Below are 21,808 nucleotides of genomic sequence, written 5' to 3' on the forward strand. Positions count from 1 at the left end.
AGTCTAATTTATAAATGGGTTTTTAGATCGATTTGCTTATTCGGTTTATATTGATCAAAGACTTAGGACAATAAATTGAACATATCTTTTAAATTAAAATTAATTTAATTTAATTTAAATTGGATAAAAATACACCTCTAAATCAAAATCGTTTATATCATTTAAAATTAAATCATTGGTAACTAATAATAAATCAATTAAATCATTTCAAAACCCGACTCTCTTGATGATCAATTAAGAAACCCAAAAGCAGTTCCCGTCCACCGTCACTTCAAATCGACGGTGAGCTGGCTGGACTCGGCAACGCCGGGAAGAAGACGACGGAGCATAATAATACACATGTAAGGATGCAGCTAATGTACGAAGTCCAACAGGAAAAGAAAGGCCGTGTAGGGTTCCGATGATCTCATACCATATGGTCCGCTCACCCCGTAACTTTGAAAGGGCTGTACTGCATTGACCCTCTGGCGTGCAGTCCTCATCCTATCACTGCCAGCTTCCACGTGATCTTTTGGTCACCCACGCCACATCATCATCCAACACAAGAATGCAAGAGCAAGGATGGAAGATTGTATCAGGACCGAAGCCATCCATCACCCTTCGCATTCACCGTGTCGCGCGAGCGGTGGAAGGAGAAGCCGAGCACACAACCCACCATCATCACCATATAAAACACCACAGCAAGCCTTCCAGAATAAAGAAAAAAGTCTTCGTTTTCCACCGCCCCCTTCCCTCTTCCCCCGATCCGACCCAAACCCAACATGCCTTCTCAAATCCGACCACCTCCGTCGCCGCCGCCGCTTCTTCCTCTTCCCATCCCTCTCCTTTTCCTTGTCCTGCTATTCTCCATCGCCGCCGTTAGCTTCGCTTCCGATTACGCCTGCCAGGAACTCTCAACGAGCTGTGGCAGCGTAACCAACATCACCTACCCGTTCTGGCTAGCTAATGATACAGATGAGCATTTCACCCACTGCGGCTACCCAGACTTCAAGGTGATTTGCCGAGACAACACGCCGATTCTCAGCCTTGCCACCGATAGCTACACGGTCATCTACATCGATTACGACCGCCGTATCATCTCCCTCGCCGACGCCGACATCCTCGGCAGTGCGGATACCTGTCCCAGAGTCCGCCACAACCTCACCTCTCTAACCAATTTCTCTCTGGCCTACGCACCCTCCGACGCCAATCTCACCTTCTACTTCAACTGCAGCGACGGCCTCACCGAATACATGAGTCCCTGCCTTGGAAAGAAATCTTTTGTTCTCACAGACGAGATGATCGAGAACAATTCCTTCGTTCCTCACAACTGCGAAGCCGTCATCGTGGCTCCGGTCCTGCAGGAATATCTGAAGTCTTATCAGTATGAACTCGCGAACCGGTTCAGAGAGGTTTTGCACGAAGGATTCGAATTGAACTGGTCGGCGTCCACCAACACCACCTGCAGCCACTGCGAGCAATCCGGTGGGTGGTGTGGGTTGAACAAGACCAGTAGTACGACTTCGGTTTTCTCCTGCTTCTGCGCCGACGGAAGAACAGTATCGTACAATTGTTCAGGTACGCCTACTTATCTTCTACCGCTCTGCTTCTCGTTCTATTTCGTTCAGATCTGCACCTTCTGTCGATCCATTATCATTCGGGCCTTTCACCAGTAATCAAGAGATCGGTAGGAGTACCAGAGAAACTAGAAGAATCACAGTAGGTCTAGTGGTTGCTGTATGAAACTTCGTTCTTCATTTAATACGAGAGTTGGCCCATCACATCCTCTGTCTCGGAAGAACAGAGCCCGCCTTCATCTTTCTTCCATGCCCTGAGAACAACGATCTCCGGTCCTTGGCCACCCCAAACGCAGCCATTGACTTAGTCAAACTTCATAATTAGTAGACTATCTGAATTTAAAACATCATCATAAAAATATAAAAAGAAACACTATGGAATCATGCCACTATCCGAGTTGGTAGTCCTCTTTTGATTTCTTTGATTTAATTTTCATTCAATTAATGTCACATCAGGGAAAAAGTAATGCTGCTTTTGACCTTCCATTAAGGTGGTACCGTGCGATCTAAGGTAGCAGCAAATGTCTCCCATGGCTGTTGTCAGCTCCGAAATTAACATGATTTTGTGTGAATTTTGTCACATATATCGATCTTATTTTAATGTCGTTTAGGTTAGTTTTCACTCACCACTGCTGGTATTGTCAGACATTGGGCCCCACCTGTCACCATCTCTGGTCTACTGGTCAACCGATTTGGCCACCCACTCCGTCTCTCTCTTTCTGGAGAGTGGGCGGTGAACGTTAAACTTTGACTTGGACATCTGGTGGGGTCCGATGCGCGTGGTAAGATAACGTTGGAATACGATGGACGGGTCAAGCGGCAGTGTCACCGTCGTCAAAAAGATGATGGTGTGGATTTTACGAGATTGGACAAATTGGTAAACCACGATTGACCGAACCATCAGAAGTCAAAATCATGGTACGGCTCGAGTTGCTAAATCGACTCGACATGGATTCATGACTCCGAGATTAGCTTAGCTGCAACTTGGCTCGGCCCGGACCCATCCGATTAAAATTTAGATAAGAATAGATTGGGTGTTGTGTTCATTAAAATTTCTATTTAATTGTGATAAAAATTAAAAATTCCATGCTTTTTATTTCCTAAATCAAAATGGATCGCATATTATTAAATCGATAATAAACTAAATTAGATAGGTAGGATCATATACTAACTTGTTAATCGACCGAAGAGAGAATTCGAAGCCAGATTTTGGAAGGGAATACAAAAATTATTTTACCGTAATTGTTAGAACAAAACTTAAAAAACTAACATAAGGACTAAAGGAAGGTTTATAAAAATTAAAACATGGAAGCGCAACAGTCCACGCAATAATAATAAATAAAAAATTTATTTTGAAAGAAAAAAGATAATAAAAATCTTTTCGACTCCTCATCGTACTCGTGTCAGTGATTATATAGGGAAGAGTAGAGCGAGAAAGTTCTAAACTGACGACATTTTAAAAAGATTGAATTGTGGGATTGATTGCTTTGTTATATTTTAAATTAAAAATCACTGTTTATTACCAGATCATTATAAATTCTTAACTCAAGTTAGGTATATAATTTGGAATAATATATTATGTATATCTAAAATCTAAAACTTCTGAACCATTTTTTGACTTCATAGGTTTTTCAGTCATATATGATTCACTTAGTGTGTTCTATGGAATCCAAACTGATCATCTTAACTATTGTTTCTTCCATTTTATACATCCGCAATGCTGTCACCTTTCATCTTCTTTCTTCATTCTTTGTGTGTGTGCGCACGCGCACACGCAAATAATCTAAACTAGTCTCGTGAATCACTTCCTGCTATCCATCCATGCCACAGGCATCCGGATGCTAAAATGAGGAAAACACCAAGTTATATTGTCAGTCTTGTGACTTGTTCCACATGTAATCAAATCAGGAAGCAGTAAATTTATGGCATTGGAAGGCTTGGTGTTCACAGGGACAGGCCAAGCAAAGACTAATATTTAATGTTCCAAATTATCAACAGTATCTTTCTCAAAATTTGCCTGCCTAGCATATTTTATCTGATTCTTTTTTCAGCCAAATGGCAGAGTCTTTATATTTTCTTTCTATTTTGCATTCTGACATCCTGTTGCTTTCTTAAATATTTAATAACATAAATCTGGGAGCAAGGGACAAACTGATTTTTTGTTTATCAGTATCACATTATTCGGGATGATATAGCGGTTTAAAAGAAAATACATATCAGTAGGTTTATGGAGTAGATATTGGGATATTCCTTTACGCTGTTCTGTACATGCTTCTTAATCAGGCTTATCATTTTCAGTGATCTTATGGAAATAATTTTCAGATGCTGCAGGAAAGAGCAAGAAGAGTCCAATGAAACATGGAGTTATTATAGGTAAGTAACAACTTATTTCTCCTGCTTTGCATCATTTTATACAGTTTCCGTAATGATACTTTTTATCTCTGATAGTTGAGATAACAGTTTTTGTTTGTTTAATGAATATGTAAATGAGATACAACTTCTGAAGTTTCTGTTCGTTCATATGGTCATAAGATTTGCCCTCAATGGGCATCAACTACTCCATGTTAATAACCTCAATTGGTGACCATTGTTATTGCTATTGACCGAGTTTCAAACAGAGTAGATCGTCTTTGTTTAGTCTCATGAAAAGCCACAGCTGCATCAAATCTGGTATAGATATAGCCCTCACTCATCTTGTAGCTTTCAAATTAGATTATTTCCACGGAACGAGTCACTTCATTAGAAAACAAAGCATAATTTGATGAACCTCAAAAAATTGCTTAACCTAATCTCTGGAGAAGTTGCAGCGCTTGAAATCTGGACTTGGATTCTTTCATATGGTTCCTTCGGCTCATGCTGTTTGTTATTTGTCATGAACAACAGGTATTGCAGCATCAGCTGGTTTCTTCGTCCTACTTTGTGTTGGCTTTATCTACTACAGGCACAAGAAGAAGCAAGGAAACTCCCCTTCCTCCAAATCCCTTGTGCAGAACCTCTCTTCCATGTCATCTTCTAAAGACCCCGAGAAGGGCAGCAGCGCCCATTTCCAGACCCATCTCTTCTCCTATGAAGAACTAGAGCAGGCCACCAACCACTTCGACGAATCCGAAGAACTCGGTGATGGAGGCTTTGGCACTGTCTACAAAGGTACCGACAGAATTATATGTTACAATCTGCACTATAATCATCTCCTTCGGAGTTCTCAACTCATCGTTAGCTCAAATGGCTTCTCTTCAGGAAAGCTTCGAGATGGGCGTATTGTTGCAGTCAAGCGGCTATACGAGAACAACTACAGACGAGTTGAGCAGTTCAGGAATGAGATCGATATCCTATCCCGCCTTCGTCATCCGAACCTTGTCAACCTCTATGGCTGCACCTCTCGCAGCGAACGTGAGCTCCTCCTCGTGTACGAGTTCGTGCAAAATGGCACGGTGGCGGATCACCTCCATGGATCCCGGGCTAGCGAGGGGATCCTTACATGGCCTGTGCGTCTTAACATCGCCGTCGAGACGGCAGACGCTCTGGCCTACCTTCATGCCGTCAACCCACCGATCATCCACCGCGATGTCAAGACCAGCAACATCCTGCTCGACAGCTGCTTCAACGTGAAAGTCGCAGATTTTGGGCTTTCGCGTCTCTTCCCCACCGACGTCACGCACATCTCCACCGCTCCACAGGGCACACCAGGGTACTTGGACCCGGAGTACCACCAGTGCTACCAGCTCACCGACAAGAGCGATGTTTATAGCTTCGGAGTTGTATTGGTGGAACTCATATCCTCCAAACCTGCTGTCGACATTACCCGGCACCGGAAGGACATCAACTTGGCGAACATGGCAGTGGACAGGATCCAGAATGGCGAGCTCGACCAGTTGGTGGACGAAGGCCTCGGATACCAATCGGATGAAGCGATAAGGAAGATGATCACCATGGTAGCAGAGGTGGCATTCAGGTGCTTGCAGAAGGATGGGGAGATGAGGCCACCGGTGAAGGAGGTCCTCGACACACTGAAAGCAATACAGAGTGAGGGATACAAGGTGGCCAAGGAAGGAAAGGATGGTGCAGACAATGGAGACGATGCCGGATTACTGAAGAATATTGCACCAATGTCACCTGATTCAGTCATGAACAGGTGGGTGAGTAGGTATACTACGCCAAACACCAGCGAGTGATCACTAGTTTCTGAATGCCTACTAATGTCAACACACAATGATACTTCTTCTGTTTCTGTCTCTTTGTATGTGTTTCAGTGATGTGTTTGCTTGAGGGAATGTACATAGTTTGATAGAGTTTCTCTATGTTTTACTTGTTTGGATGTTTTAGTGTAGAATCTGATACCATTATGGCAAGGTCTATCTCATCTATTTGTAGTGTTCTGCTCAACTCAGACAGTAGTGATGTGCCATTTTGCCCAATCCATCCAACTCATTCAAACAAGATGGCTGCCTTTTGTTCCTAAAGGAAACGAAAAGGTATTAGCTGGCCAAACAGTTGACATTAGGACAGTGTATTTGTTGAATGTTGCAGAATCAACACTGTGAGTTTCTATCTTCTCTATTAAAGAGGATTTTAAGGAATAACAAACATCACGGGCATGTTTCCAATTGAACATCGACATTAGGAGAGATCATTTAATAAGATTGAGAGATGGATAAAAATAATATTGATAGAGTAAAAGTTGCCCGGAATTCTGTGTGGCCGTCAAATTCTTTTGATAAAAAAATTATAAGATTCTTACATTGTAAATTTGAATATTAGATGGTTAAAAAATTATATATATATATATATATATATATATATATATATATATATATATATATATAAGAAGTTATGTCGTTTGAAATAAAATATTTAAGTGGACATGCAAAATTATAAAAAAATAAAAAATATTTTCGTTCATTGACAATTAATTATAGTTTAGTTGGAGATAGAAGTTCGGTAAGATAAAATAAAACGTATACTAGGATGACTTATGGATATTATAATTATAAGATATGTGATAATTAATATAATATTATGATGTGGAGTAGAAGAAAGATTCAAGAAATTTTTTGTTGAAACTAAAATTAATTATTTAAATAAAAATAGTTATTGAGTATATATTACAGGATTTACTATACCGATGCATACTGTTTGATACGGATGATATGCATCGATCTGACAAGATATCGGTACACAGATCACTATTTATCGGGCGGTACTAGTCACTTGATTCTGTACCAAGCGATACGGATTTCGTGAATTCATATCGGTCTATACAGAGCGGTAAGTATAGAGCGATAATGGTTAAAATCTGATCGTTACCCACCTGATTTCGATCGTTATTAATTAAAAATTAAGATTGCCCTATTTTAAATAGTTAATTTAACTATTTGACGTCTTTCCTCTTTTATTTTTTAACTTATGTCACTCTCTCTATCTCTTAAAAGTCTCTCAAACTCTTTTTCACTCATCTCTCTTATTTTTATATTTTTACTCTCCTAAACTCAACAAAACTATGATTTATGGATTGAAACAAATGTATAAGGTTAATTTTGGAGGATTAAGAGGACGAATAATTGACATATGTAATTTTTTTCTAAATTTTTATTGAGTTATAAGATGATTAAGCCACCCAAGATTTTACACATACCACCCAAAATTCATATCAAAGCTTAACAAGGTACTTATCAAGTTTATGCACAGAAGGGGAAGAGAAAGTCAATAGATGATTTTGAGTAGACATGACAGAGCTTACATGACGTAGAGACCAACTGAAGCTTATCATATTCATAACCATTGTAATATGAAGAATTTTACAACCAACAACAGGATGATAATTGGTCATACTTCTCTAAGCAATAATATGATGATCAATCTTACAATAAGAAGCAAAAGATCAGTAGTGAAAATAGAAGTTCCGACATTCTTTATACTCCACACTAATACACGTCATATTCATCCTCAGTAACTGCTTCAGACACATATAGTTCATGATAATCAAACTATAACCATCACCACATTAATTCACCAATGACATATGGTGTATTAGTATACTATGTTAAGGGATTAATTTTAGGATCGGATTTGACAAACATATCATATTGATATATAGATACATAGGATCGATGACTCTAAGACACTTCTTGTGGAGTTCGATTATTCTTTTTGGTGGTAGAGCTAGGCATATCTATTAATTGATTACTTAATTTATTTAAATATTAAAATTTAAGTTATATAAAAAATAATCTAATAATTCAAATAATTTTTTTTATAAATAATTTAATATTAATGAAAGGACGATCTCGAACGTACCATAAAACTATTTCTCAAAGTTCGAAAAAGATATATGACATTATTTTTTTCTAATTTATATTATTTTCACTAAAATTATACTAAATTTATATTTATTTTTAATTTAAAAATAATAATCTAACTTTTCTATTTTTAAGTATTTTTAGATTTTTTATGATTTTATGTATGCCTAAATTGTACATAAAATCCTAAATTATACGTATTTCCTAAAATCCTAAATTATACATAGAATTCTAAATCGTATGTAAAATCTTAAATTGTACATAAAATCCTAAATTTTTTGATGATTTTTAAGTATTTTTATTTTTTTAACTTAAAAATATTAAATTATAAATACATCTCGAAACATATGGAAAAAACTCGGTATATCGATACGAATCGAAGTTGCAAACTTTGATATATTACAATATCATTTCTAGGGATTTTTATGAATTATATATCTATCTGACCCATTTTAATAATTTTAAAATATTAAAAAAATTATTATATCATATATGGGAACTCGAACATCAAATATCAAATATACATTATTGCACTAATCCTCCCGGATGTCTCCACGTGACATACGCCTGCGACTCAAATAATCGTCGCAGTAAATTGCGTTCGCAGGCGTGGTGTTCTCCAACAAGACCACTTAGACGGGCGAAACGAATCCAAACCAAGACAACACAAAACGAAGGAAGGCTCCCATCGCCTCCCTCTCCCCTCCCACCTCCCCTCAACCCCCCCCCCACAACGTCCCGACCTTGTCCTCCGCCCTAATCTCGTCCAATTTCTAGGGTTAGGATTCCGAGGCCGCCCCTCCGATCTCGGCGACATGTACCAGTGGCGGAAGTTCGAGTTCTTCGAGGAGAAATCCGCCGGCAAGGTGTCGATCCCGAGCGAGATCAGCGGCAACGTCCGGTGCTGCTCGAGCGGGAGGGGCCGGATCGCTGTCGGGTGCGATGACGGCATGGTCGGCCTCCTGGATCGCGGGTTCAAGCTCTCCTACGCCTTCCAAGCCCACGCTGCCTCCGTCCTCTTCATCCAGCAGCTCAAGGTTGGTCGAGAATTCCGCCCTATATCTATTTAAATCACGCCGAATTGGTTGGGTTAATTGAGCGATTAGGGTTCTTATGTTAAGGAGAAAGTGAATTTGGAGTATCTTGATCGGCATTTCTTCGAGATGAAGAAAAAGAAGAATCGCTCTGTTCCCGATGGATTCGTCAGCTGACTAAAAACCTAAATCATGCAAGAAGATGCGATCGGGACCGTTATCCTGTCGTCAGGGTTCTTACATTTCGGGAAACACATTATCTAGGAGGACTTAATGGGCTTCAATTCTTGATGTGGTTTAAGGATTGTTGTTGTGTAGGTGCTTCTGGTATATTCCTTCCGTACCTTAATTTTGTAATGAGTATACGAGACTGGAGCCCGTAAATTTTGTAGCCTTGAGGAAATCTTGATTCAATAGGATACAACTGAGTTTTAGGTTATTGGAGGTCTCTTTCCCCGCTAATCTTTGTTCCATTCTTACCATCTGCATGTTCTTTTACACTGTCATTTACAATAAATAGGGCATTTTATTCTCTGTTACACTTCTACTATGTAACAGCAACGCAACTTCCTGATTACTGTTGGAGAGGATGAGCAGACGACACCCCAGCTATCTCCAATCTGCTTAAAGGTTTTTGATCTTGATAAGATGCAGCCAGAAGGTTCAAGCACAACAAGTCCTATGTGTGTGCAAATATTGCGGATTTTTACCAATCAGTTTCCTGAAGCGAAGGTTTGATGTTCTTTCATCATCCTCTCCTTTTCTTATCTGAAGTGGATTCATGTCTAGTGTATGTTCTATGGAATTACTGTTTATGGTTCAGTATACGATTCTTTATGTCTAATGCATCAATAATCTCTCACCTCTGCAGATCACGTCATTTTTGGTTCTTGAGGAAGCTCCTCCTATATTACTCATCACCATAGGTTTAGATACCGGTTCCATTTACTGCATCAAGGGTGACATTGCCCGTGAACGAATTACACGCTTCGCCCTTCTGGTAGAGACTGTTGCAGACAAAAGCCTTGCTTCTATTACTGGGCTCGGTTTTCGAGTGGATGGGAGAGCTCTTCAACTCTTTGCTGTCACTCCTGCTTCTGTCAGTTTGTTTAGCTTGAACGATCAGCCGCCAAAGAGGCATACCCTTGATCAGATAGGATGTGATTCCAATGCTGTTACAATGAGTGACCGGCTGGTATGCTAATCTTGAAGTTCTTTTAGTATCTTTTCTCTTGTCATGTATACTTTGGTGTTGTGTTTACTGGTTTCTCTAATTAAATGTTGAGGATCTGACTTTCTCTTGGTTCAATGTTCAGGATCTGATTGTTGGTCGTCCTGAAGCTGTATACTTTTATGAAATTGATGGTCGAGGTCCTTGTTGGGCTTTCGATGGTGAGAAGAAGTTCCTTGGATGGTTTCGTGGATATTTGTTATGTGTTATTGCAGATCAAAGGAGCAATAGGAATATGTTCAATGTCTATGATTTGAAGAACCGGTTGATTGCCCATAGCATGGTAGTCGGGAATGTTTCACACTTGCTGTGTGAATGGGGTTACATTGTGCTAATAATGAGCGACAAAAAGGTTCTTTGCATAGGAGAAAAGGACATGGAAAGCAAGTTGGATATGCTGTTTAAGAAGAATTTGTATACTGTGGCAATAAATCTTGTACAAAGTCAGCAAGCTGATGCTGCAGCTACTGCTGAAGTACTGAGAAAATATGCAGACCATTTATATGGGAAACAAGACTATGATGAGGCTATGTCACAATATATTCATACAATTGGTCATCTGGAGCCTTCATATGTGATCCAGAAATTTCTTGATGCACAACGGATACACAACCTTACTAATTACTTGGAGAAATTGCATGAGAGAGGATTTGCTTCCAAAGACCATACGACTCTTCTATTGAACTGCTATACAAAACTGAAGGATGTAGAAAAACTGAATAAGTTTATCAAGGATGAAGACGGTCGTGGTGAACACAAGTTTGATGTGGAAACTGCCATAAGAGTTTGTCGTGCAGCTGGCTATCATGAGCATGCTCTGTATGTTGCTAGGAAAGCTGAGAGACATGAATGGTATCTGAAGCTTTTACTGGAAGACCTTGGTAGTTATGATGAGGCTTTGCTGTATATTTCTAGCCTTGAGCCTGACCAAGTGGGTATTACTGTTAAAGAGTATGGTAAGATCCTTATAGAACACAGGCCAGCTGAAACTGTTGAATTACTTATAAGACTCTGCACTGATGATTGGGAATCAACAAAGAAGAGGATGACCAGTGGGATGCATTTGGTTATGCTTCCCTCTCCGATGGACTTTGTCAAGATATTTGTACATAACCCAAAGTCTCTTATGGAATTTCTAGAGAAGTATATCAGCAAGGTTGGGGACTCAGCTGCTCAAGTGGAAATTCATAACACGCTTTTGGAGCTGTACCTGTCTAATGATTTGAGCTTTCCATCAATTTCACAAGAAATTAGCAACGAAAATCGTGATCCTAAAGTGGGAAGGCATAAGGGAATGACTAATGGGTCTATGACAGAGAGCAGGGTTAAAATGAATGCTGAGAATAAAGACCTTAAAAAGGAAAAGGATCATCTTGAAAGACAGCAGAAAGGATTGGCCTTGCTTAAGAATGCATGGACATCTGATATGGAGCAACCTTCGTATGATGCGTTTCTTGCCGTTATCTTATGTCAAATGAATGCATTTAAAGATGGTCTCCTGTTTCTTTATGAGAAAATGGAACTTTATAAAGAAGTAATTGCTTGCTACATGCAGAACCATGATCATGAAGGTTTGATTGCATGTTGCAAGAAGCTTGGGGACTCAACCCAAGGGGGAGATCCATCTCTTTGGGTTGATGTACTGAACTACTTCAGTGAGCTCGGAGAAGATTGCTCCAAAGAAGTAAAGGAGGTGCTGACCTACATTGAAAGAGATGATATTTTGCCTCCCATTGTTGTTCTTCAGACATTGTCTAAGAATCCATGCTTGACCCTTTCTGTCGTCAAAGATTACATTGCTAGGAAGCTTGAACAGGAGTCAAAGCTGATAGAAGATGACCGTAAATCTATTGAGAAGTACCAGGTTAGTATTTCTAAACATAGTTCTAAGTTATTTAGCTTGGTCTTTCAAAATTTGCGAGGTTTGTTGCCTTTTGCGCTAGTATGATGATTTTCAGTGGTTCGGCAAACAAGCGAGTGAAATTTATCACGTAATCAGGCCTTGCTTTTCAGATCATGAGTTATTAATTTTGTTTACTGAATACACACACAGGAGGACACTGCTTCAATGAGAAAAGAAATACAGGATCTCAGAACAAACGCAAGAATCTTTCAGCTCAGTAAGTGCACAGCCTGCACTTTCACCCTTGACCTTCCTGCCGTGCATTTTATGTGCATGCACTCGTTTCACCTGCGTTGCCTTGGAGACAATGAGAAGGAATGCCCAGAGTGTGCACCCGAATACAGATCCATCTTAGATACCAAAAGGAACTTAGAGCTAAATGCAAGAGACCAAAATCTGTTTTTCCAGCAGTTAAAGAATTCAAAGGATGGGTTTTCTGTCATTGCAGACTATTTTGGGAAGGGCATAGTGAGCAAAACAAGTCCTGGTCCACCACAAAATCCATGATGGAAGAGTACTTTAAGCATTATCTACATCAGTGTGCCGTTTGTACTGTTTACCGGGATGCTTCTTGAAAGCCTCCTTGAGGTCTTTGGACAATTAAGTTTTATATCATTAGTTTCTCAACCATCGTCTGACTCTTGGTTGCTGCTTTTTCCTGATGATACGAGATTGTCTAAGTATGTTCAGTTCTTCGAGGCCTGATCTTTGCATATTTGTTTACTTAAGCAAAGGATTAATTATTCTGGGTGATGAGAAATACTGAGTAATTGAGCCAGTGTTTCAATTGCTTGCAATCACTCGCTGCAAGAAGGGGAATTTGTATAGCGAGGGCAAAAACCTCTCCCGTGGATTTCTGATGCAATGTGAAGTTTGTAAAATTCTTGTGGTTTTTCTTTGTAACTGAGACGATGAGTTCTCACATCACTGAGTTTTCTTGTAATACTCTTCATCTGTACTTGTCAAAATGTTTCTGACACCAGCTGAGCTTTATGCATTGGTATTTTGCAGCAGTCTAAATTACCTCCTTGGGTTATATGTTTGTTTATATGTTTTATCATGGTACAAATAAGTTAAATTTTTAATCTCAAAAGAGAATGATGTCCGATGAGGCACATTAGAGGGGAGTTATTAAGAATTTCTTTACAAAAATAATCACACTAAAATAAAATTTTATGATATTATCTATCTTTGATGACACCGATATGGTCTATCTTAGATGATAGGTATTGATATGGTGTAGGCGATCAATGATATGTCATGTCCTCTCATGGGATTCGGTTCCACCAAGTTGGTGACATGGCATTGATAAGTTGAATCGCAATCTAGTTAATTTGAAAACACGTGATCTGATGGTTGGAACATGTATACTCATTTTCAATAATTTGTAATAATCTCGATCAAGTAATCAGGATAAAACTAGAAACAAAATGTTACACATAAGGTTTGTATATGTTTATAGCTTTCAATTTGTAATAACTTCATTTTGATTAACTTTTATAATCGTTTCAAGCGTGTAACATGTTGTATACGTGTTAAGGTAAAACTGCTCAGAAATAAACCATCTAAATAACTATTTTGGGAATTTTCAAGTTTCGTAGAGTGGTGTAGAGTGTCAGCTAGCATGGCACCCATGAACTACCCAAGCGACACATGGTTGGATTGGTCTTTGAGGTAGTGTCTAGGATTGGTTCGCTATCTTGTTTTGTAGCAATGTCATGTATACGCTTGTGGGGACTTTTGATTGTAATGGACCACCTTTAAACCTTTGTAGCATGATCATTCAGAGCTGGTGAAGTTTATGTTTATAATTTTATTATTTATCAAGTGTTTATTAAAATGATTACTTGTAGATCTTGAGTTAAATGCTTTATCTAAATCGTCTTCTTTTTTGTAGTTCCTTAAGGGCTCATAAGAGGTTTTGGGGAGGTTAACCCTTTGTAAACGAACATGTAAGGGTACCGCATGACTTCGATAAAACCAATTAAGTTCATGATAGATAATATTATAGTGGGACAAGCACACGTAGAAACACTTGACATACAAACGTGGGGGATCTAGCGAGGCTACGTTGAGGGCAGTCAGCACGCATGACCGTTTGGGGGAAACAAGCATAGAGACGTAAGGAAAGGAGTCGCTCAGAGGAGTATGCATCTAAGATTACCATTTGGATGAATGGCCAACCCTTTGTATAAGAGGCACCACGAGGACAATCGAGCTAGGAAGACTATGCACTAAGATCGGGATGGTTGAGTTCAAGCTATGACTCGATAGAGGCTACCAAACTTGATAGTGCTCAAGGCAAGTGAGGTATTTAGCAAAGCATGAGACAGTACAAGTTAGGATGGGTTACTCAGCACCCGAAAGAGTTGTGCAAAGCTCACAAAGATGAAAGGAATTGCTAACTCAAAAAATTCGATACTCATATAAGGACTTATATGCGGACAATAGAGTGTCTATGACCATCCCAAGGCAATCGAAACTTAACACTATGGAGTATTGAAACTTTCTCTTCGATATGGGAAGGATGCGTCCATAGGAGATTGAAATGTGTAGTAAGTTCAGCATATTGCTAGGCCTTGAAAGGTACAGCGAGGACTATATTAGCGAAGAGTCATAATCTAATAAGTGTGTTCATGGGAGAGAAATAATACACGATTTATTCAATAAGGCGAAGTAGTCCAAGGGGATAGTGGTCTCCGAAACTTTTAGAAGGAATGATACATAGTGGAAAGTTGCTCCAATGGGACAGATATCCAGGAGAGATAAGTTTTAGTTCTCCAGAGGGAGAATCATATGCAACAGACCACACATGTTGAGGAGGGGTATCTCAAGACAACAACTTCACAAAGCTCAACGGATCAAGCGAGTGGTGATGAGTTATCGCATGATCTCACATAAGGTAATGCATTAGTAGACATATTGCAAGATCAAATGGGGGAGCAACCCAAGGCAACACAAGATGAAGACACACTTAAAGTCGATAAAGAAATTAGACTTAACAGATGGTTGACCCATGGAATGGTGGGTGAGAGGGCCACTATCAACTCAATGCAAACTAAGGAGCGGAGCAACATGGGTGGAACTTGGTGAAGTGCCCAAGCCGCATAAAGGGAGTCGATGTAAAAGATGGAACATGGAGCAGAGGCACAAAGCTTTCCTTGGACAAAGGTCAAGGACATGTACTCTTTGTTAGGAAACATGGACAAAGCATCACATGTGCAGTGGAAGAACAAAAATAAAATAAAATCTCAGATTTCCCAAAGAAAAAGGTTTTTATTATCGTGCGAGGATTAGTGCGCAAAACAAAACGCAAAACCGAAACCGCACGTATCAAGCGAGATTTGTTACATAGAATAATCGTATATCTTTAAAAAATCTTAAATCTATAGAAATGGATAAAGAATGTCAACTGTCCTCCTCTTTAGGAGTGATCCACACAATAGATGTGGTAAAGACGCTCCTCAAATCACCGTACAATCTTCCTCTCCACGCATACCATGTGATAAAAAATGGTTGACCCTTTTTGCTATCCACACGCCCCAAACTGGGACTGTCGATTGAGAATGAGAGGGAGAGAGGAGAATACAAGGTGGTAGTAAAAAATAGTCTAACCTATGCCCGTTTGATTCCCTCATATTTATAGAGGTCTTTGTCAACTTAACTCTAATGGATCCTGCCCTATTGGGTATTAGATCTTCATCCAAATACCCAAGCCTCTTGAATTAATGGATCTTTATCCAATAATCTCTTATTGGCTCTTATTAGGTCTCACTCAGAAAATCTAATAATTCAAGGGCTTACTGGATATCCAATAAGATAGGGGCTCCAACAGATATCTTATATATGAACCTTTACTCATCGTAATATCTACCATATGTGTGTGACCCTTTAGACCCAATATCGAGTTGGCCATGTGATTTACTTGAGCAATATCTAAGGACAATATCACTCTAATTGGATTCTCCCGAAGAACTCTTTCTCTCTCAATCCGAATGACCCTAGACAAGGATTTGCTTAAGCAAAAACACATAGGATATTTCTCTCATGATACCGAGAGCGGATGATCATCTATCGACACTCAATTGCCCTCATAAAGTTGGATGCCACTCCCAATGATCAATTGTGCTAGATCTGAAACTTCCAAATCTATAAGTCTGATATCAAATAGTAGAGTACTCATACAGGATATCCTTGGTATCTCAAGTCTAAAGACTAGACACATAACTAGGACCACATAATCATTATTTGATAATAATGTATCATCAATTATTTAGCATTCCATAAGCGGATCAATTAGTGAACTCATTCTCCAATGAGCACTTGTATTGTATCCCTGGTATCCCACACAAGTAGCTATGAGACCAGTCGCCTCTATCATATGGACGAGTATACAACACACTGGTCTGTCTGACTATCTCGATTATCTTTCTGAGTAACCTATGACTAGAATTATTTAGAGTCTATATCTAAAAGAGAATTGGTATTATTATCGTGATCTCATCATGATCTGATTCCCATTGTACAAATCTAAGAACATCACAATATATGCAACATACAACATAAAATGAGAAAACATCAATAATAGTAATAAGCAAAAAAGACTGTGCAGCATGTCATATGTACCATCGCTCACGTGATTGGCTTATAGGACACATATGACTAGCAATCTCTCACTTGACCTAAAGTCAATCACCTATGTTTCTGATCCATATCAGACCCCTGTGAGGCTTAAAAACAATCTAAGACAATAACTTTATTAGTGGATCTACGATGTTATCTTCGGATGGAACTCTTCCTACTACTACATCTCCACAGGTGACGATCTATCTGATTAAATGAAACCTCCTTAGAACGCGCTTGGACTTCTAATGAGACTGGAGTTCCTTTGTTTGAGCAATCGTCCAGTTATTATCACAATATAAGAGAATCGACTCCTCGCTGCTTGGTACGACTCCCAGATCTGTGATGAACTTCTTCATCCAAAATCCCTCCTTTGTTGCCTCTATCGCAGTAATATACTCCGCCTTTGTGGTCGAGTCAGCGATGATGTCTTTCTTGGAACGCTTTCAGCATATTGCTCCTCTATTCAGGATGAACAATACCTTGAGTTAGACTTGCTATCATCGACATTAGACTGAAAACTTGATTCTATGTAGCCCTCAACCATAAGGCTACTTCCTCCATATACTAGTAAAATATTCCTAGTTCTTCTTAAGTACTAAAGAATACACTTTACTATCTTCTAGTGTTCCAAACCTGGATCCACCTGATATCTGCTCGTAACACTTAGAGCATGCACTATATCAGGCTTGGTATATAGTATAACATATATGATTGATCCTATCACTAAGGCATAAGGTATAAAATCGATGGCCTCGAGGGAAAAGGAATCGGGAGTGGACATAAGTCAGGACGACCAAACCACTATAAATCGGTTTGCATCATTTTCTTGCTTTCTCTTATCATTACTTACTTATTACCCTTACTCACATTTTTAGTTAAACACATTTCCGATATAAGTTTTATCAATCGAAATCTTCAAATCGAAACTTTATTTCGAAAGCACTTATTCACCCCCCCTCTTAATGTCTTTACGATCCTAACAAGTTGGTCAACTTATGACTTATAGTCGAATGGATCTATGTATTCATCCTTCAACAACTTTTGGATTTTTCTTTCGTGGATATGACCGAGCCTACAATGCCACAAGTATGCATTGATGAAAATCATCAACTTAGCAACCATACACCCCGATAGCTAAAGAGCTATGATATATATAGAATGCAAATTAACACCCTCCAACGAATTGAAATAAGACGGATCGCTTAAGATTGAAGTATGGGAAACTATTCTAATCACTTTATCAATAAAAAATTGATGAAATAATTAGAACAACACTTTGATTCTATTAAAATGTCACAAACTACGAAGTTTGATAATTTAAAAGAAAAAAACAAAGATTTTTGGGTTTTGAACACCATAAGTAGAAAAACTTGATAAGTTCTAAAGTTCATTCAAGAACTTAAAAGCAAAACACTCACCAATGTTGAAAGATGATTATACTTCTCAATTGCCTCCTTACAAAGGGAGTCGGCCTTATTTATATAGTTCAAAGGCTAAATATAAAGAGAATGAATTCATTAAATATATTGAATGACATTCATATTCGTAATTTATGAATATAGATCATTCATGAGTCTGCCTTGAATTGATTTGAATAATTATTCATGAATAAGCCCACATATGACTGAATGACCTTTATTCTTCAAAATATACTAAACATTTATCATTATCTCAAAGTTAGATTTTTTCTTCATAATTTGGACTTATTTGAATCATGTTAACCATTTTAGGCTCTTCTTGTATCCATAGAACCTTGATCGAGTCTTGACTAGCATGCTTATTTCAAATGTCTTCCAATAAATATGTTAAGGTTTCTTTCATCCTTTTAACTTTAGCTCTTGTCATTAGTCCTCCATGAATAGTTAAAGGGTTTTTGGCAGAATTGTGATCAACTTGATGGTTCATATTATGTATTGTTCACCTCATCTCATTTCCTCTTGGATACACTTACATTTATGATATGTGGAGCAATATTTAGCATAAATAAATCATTATGTAATGTTCCTCAAGAGATGATCTTACCATCCAATATTATTGAATAACCATTATTATTAAAAACTAATTTATATATACTAATTATCAAACATAAAATGGAAATAATATTTTTAATAATAGAATAAATAAAGTAACATGCATCCAATGCCTTCACCACATGGTAGTTTCAACTTGTATGCATTGTCATTGATTTTTTGAAGGATTCGAAATGGACCATCTCCTTTTGGCATTAGTTAAGACTTCCTTTGGCTAGAAATTTTTTCCTTCCTCAAGTGTAACCAAACCCAATCACCAAGTTTAAATACTACTCACTTTCGGCCTTTGTTGTGTTATTTCTTATATTGTAGAGTTTTCTTTTCAATTTGTGTCCAGACTCTTTGCTTTGACAAAATCAACTTTTTGCTTATCATTCAAATTAACATTTTCCAAAGGTAAAGGTAATAAATCTATAGGAGTTAATAAATTGAACCCGTACACAACTTCAAATGGGGAATGGTTTGTTGTAGCATGCATACTCCTGTTATAAGCAAACTCCATATGTGGCAAACATTCCTCCCAATTTTTTAAATTCTTTTGAATTATGACCCTCAAAAGTATTGATAAAGTTTGATTTACTACCTCTGTTTATCCATCTGTTTATGGATGACAAGTGGTTGAATATAACAGCCTTGTACCCAACTTGCTTCAAAGTATTTTCCAAAAGTAGCTAAGGATCTTCATATCTCTATCACTCATAATTGTCTTTGGAATATCATGTAATCTCATAATTTCTTTGAAGAACAATCCCGCGATGTGTTGCATCATCTGTTTTGTGGTAAGGAATGAAATGTGTCATCTTACTAAACTTGTCAACAACAATAAAAATAGAATCTCTCCCTCCTTTTGACCTAGGTAAATTCAAGACAAAGTCCATCGGTATATTAACGCAATGCTCACTAGTTATATGAAGAGGAGTATGCATCGCATGAGGTATTACTTTAGATTTAGCTTGTTTACAAGTACTGCATTTCTCATATAATCTCTCAACTTCTCTTTTCATGTATGGCCAAAAGAAATGACCACTTAACACATCTAAAGTTTTTTTTGACCCCAAAATGCCCCATTAAACCTCCACTATGTGTCTTTCTCACAAGTAATTCTCTCATTGAAGATTAAAGAACACACTTGTTTTCTTCGAAAAGAAAACCATCATACCTAAAGAACTTGTTAAAACTCCCTTTCTCACATGCCCCATAAATATTAGCAAAATCATGGTTAGAATTGTATAAATCTTTAATGTACTCAAAACCTAATAATTTTGCATTAAGTTAAGAAATTAGAGCATACCTTCTAGAAAGAGTATCGGTAATCATATTTTCCTTATCTTATTTGTACTTGATGATGTATGGAAAGGATTCAATAAACCCCACCCATTTTGCAAGTAAACAAATATTTGGTACAAGGATTCCTTACCTTGTTTAGGTTTTCTTATCCTTTGAGATATTTCAAGGACTCATGATCGAGGTGTATAATGAATTCCTTATACCAAAGATAGTGCTGCCATGTCTTTAATACTCTTACCAAAGCGTAAAACTTCTTGTCATATGTCGGGTAGTTAAGACTTGCTCCAATTAGTTTCTCACTAAAGAATGCATGTAATACCCCTGATTACTCACACATCGAAAGTGGGCAATATTAAGATTGACTTATAAGGGTCTGATAAGTGTATTACTATCAACTTCAGCTTAAGTATTTTGGTCAGTGGTTTAGACCAAATGAAGTTGATAGGCCAATTAGCCCATCGGGCCCAAGTCATGACATTTGGTATCAGAGCCGACCTAGCATTTGAGCATGGTGAGGGGGCTCGAGTAGGAGAGGGCTACCCATAGACGGAATCAGAGGACTCGTCATGGCGTGGAGCCACCACTGGGCTACGCCTCACATGCATTATGATAGGGCCTGATCTGAGTTATGTTGGGCCTTGACGAAGATGTAAGCCTTTGAGTGGGGGTGATTGTAACACCCCTAATTAGTCCCACATCGAAAGTGGACAAGATTAAGATTGGGGGTCTGATGAGTGTACTATTATCAACTTCAGCTTAAGCATTTTGATCAGTGGTTTAGACCAAACGAAGTTGATAGGCCAGTTAGCCCATCAGGCCCTAGTCATGATAATGCAATGGGTCTACCTTCTTGCATTAAGACTCCTTCAAGACCTATTCCACTCACATCACACTCAATCTCAAAAATTTTAGCAAAGTTAGGTAAAGTAAGCAAAGGTGCTGAATTTAGTTTATCTTTTAAGTAAGTTAAAAACATCATCTAGTTTTTCACCCAATCTAAATCCCATATTCTTTTTAATACATTCAGTTAATAATGCATCAATTGTAGAAAAATTCTTAATGAATCTTCTACAAAAGCTAGCAAGACCATGAAAACTTCTAACATCACTAACACTAGTGGTTTTGGTCACTCCCTAATTACTTTCACTTTTTTTTTATCAATATATATTACATTATTATTAACAACATATCCAAGAAAAATAATTTCATTAGTGCAAAAAGTATATTTCTTTATATTAGCATATAACTTTTCTTTTTTAAGCATATCAAAAACAGTTTTTAAACGTGTTACATGCTCATCTAAACTTTTGTCATACACAAGTATATCATCAAAATAAACTATTACAAATTTTCCAATGTAAGCATGCAAAATATGGTTCATCTATCTCATGAAAGTATTAGGTGCGTTAGTCTAAAACACATCACCAACCATTTATATAAACCATGTTTAGTTTTACAAGCGGTTTTTCATTCATCACCCTCATGCATTAATGATATCCAGATTTTAAATTATTTTTTTTTAAATACATATTCTCTAAGATTCATCCTTTTTAGATACCAACAGAGACACATGAACTCATGCTTTCTCTTTTTTTCTCTCCCCTTATATTTCTCAATACTCTCATTTTTACCACTCAACTCATCTTTTTATTTTTTTCTCTCTTTCTTGCTCTCCCTAAAGTTTTGGTTAATAAAGACTCAAGCTCCTCATATTGTTGTTTTATGTATATTTGGTCTTCAAAAATTATCTTTGGAAGCAATAGTTCAAGCTGACATTTATGTTCATCCATGATTAAAAATTAACTGTTGTTGAACACATCATGTATTACCTTTCGATCATATTGC

At 38.0% G+C, this 21,808-nt stretch overlaps 2 protein-coding genes across 3 annotated transcripts; both read left to right on the forward strand.

The window, feature by feature from the left end:
• The first annotated feature begins 609 nt into the window (after positions 1-609).
• Positions 610-5,905, forward strand: LOC103981373 (LEAF RUST 10 DISEASE-RESISTANCE LOCUS RECEPTOR-LIKE PROTEIN KINASE-like 1.2). 2 transcript variants are annotated; one of them, XM_009398092.3, is made up of 4 exons: positions 610-1,557; positions 3,879-3,929; positions 4,440-4,703; positions 4,794-5,905. In XM_009398092.3, the coding sequence occupies exons 1-4, from the start codon at positions 762-764 to the stop codon at positions 5,726-5,728; spliced, it is 2,046 nt and encodes a 681-aa protein (XP_009396367.2). In that variant the 5' UTR covers positions 610-761; the 3' UTR covers positions 5,729-5,905. The 2 variants fall into 2 exon arrangements, with proteins under 2 accessions (XP_009396367.2, XP_018681097.2); XM_018825552.2 differs by having other exon boundaries at positions 617-1,557; positions 3,888-3,929.
• A 2,638-nt stretch (positions 5,906-8,543) lies between these two features.
• Positions 8,544-12,650, forward strand: LOC135648605 (vacuolar protein-sorting-associated protein 11 homolog). The gene is made up of 5 exons (XM_065166436.1): positions 8,544-8,889; positions 9,445-9,618; positions 9,758-10,081; positions 10,203-11,981; positions 12,171-12,650. Exons 1-5 carry the CDS (start codon positions 8,668-8,670, stop codon positions 12,525-12,527), a joined length of 2,856 nt encoding a protein of 951 aa, XP_065022508.1. The 5' UTR covers positions 8,544-8,667; the 3' UTR covers positions 12,528-12,650.
• The last annotated feature ends 9,158 nt before the right edge of the window (positions 12,651-21,808 follow it).

Source organism: Musa acuminata, chromosome BXJ1-4 (assembly GCF_036884655.1).
Source record: "Musa acuminata AAA Group cultivar baxijiao chromosome BXJ1-4, Cavendish_Baxijiao_AAA, whole genome shotgun sequence".
Lineage (NCBI taxonomy): Eukaryota > Viridiplantae > Streptophyta > Magnoliopsida > Zingiberales > Musaceae > Musa > Musa acuminata.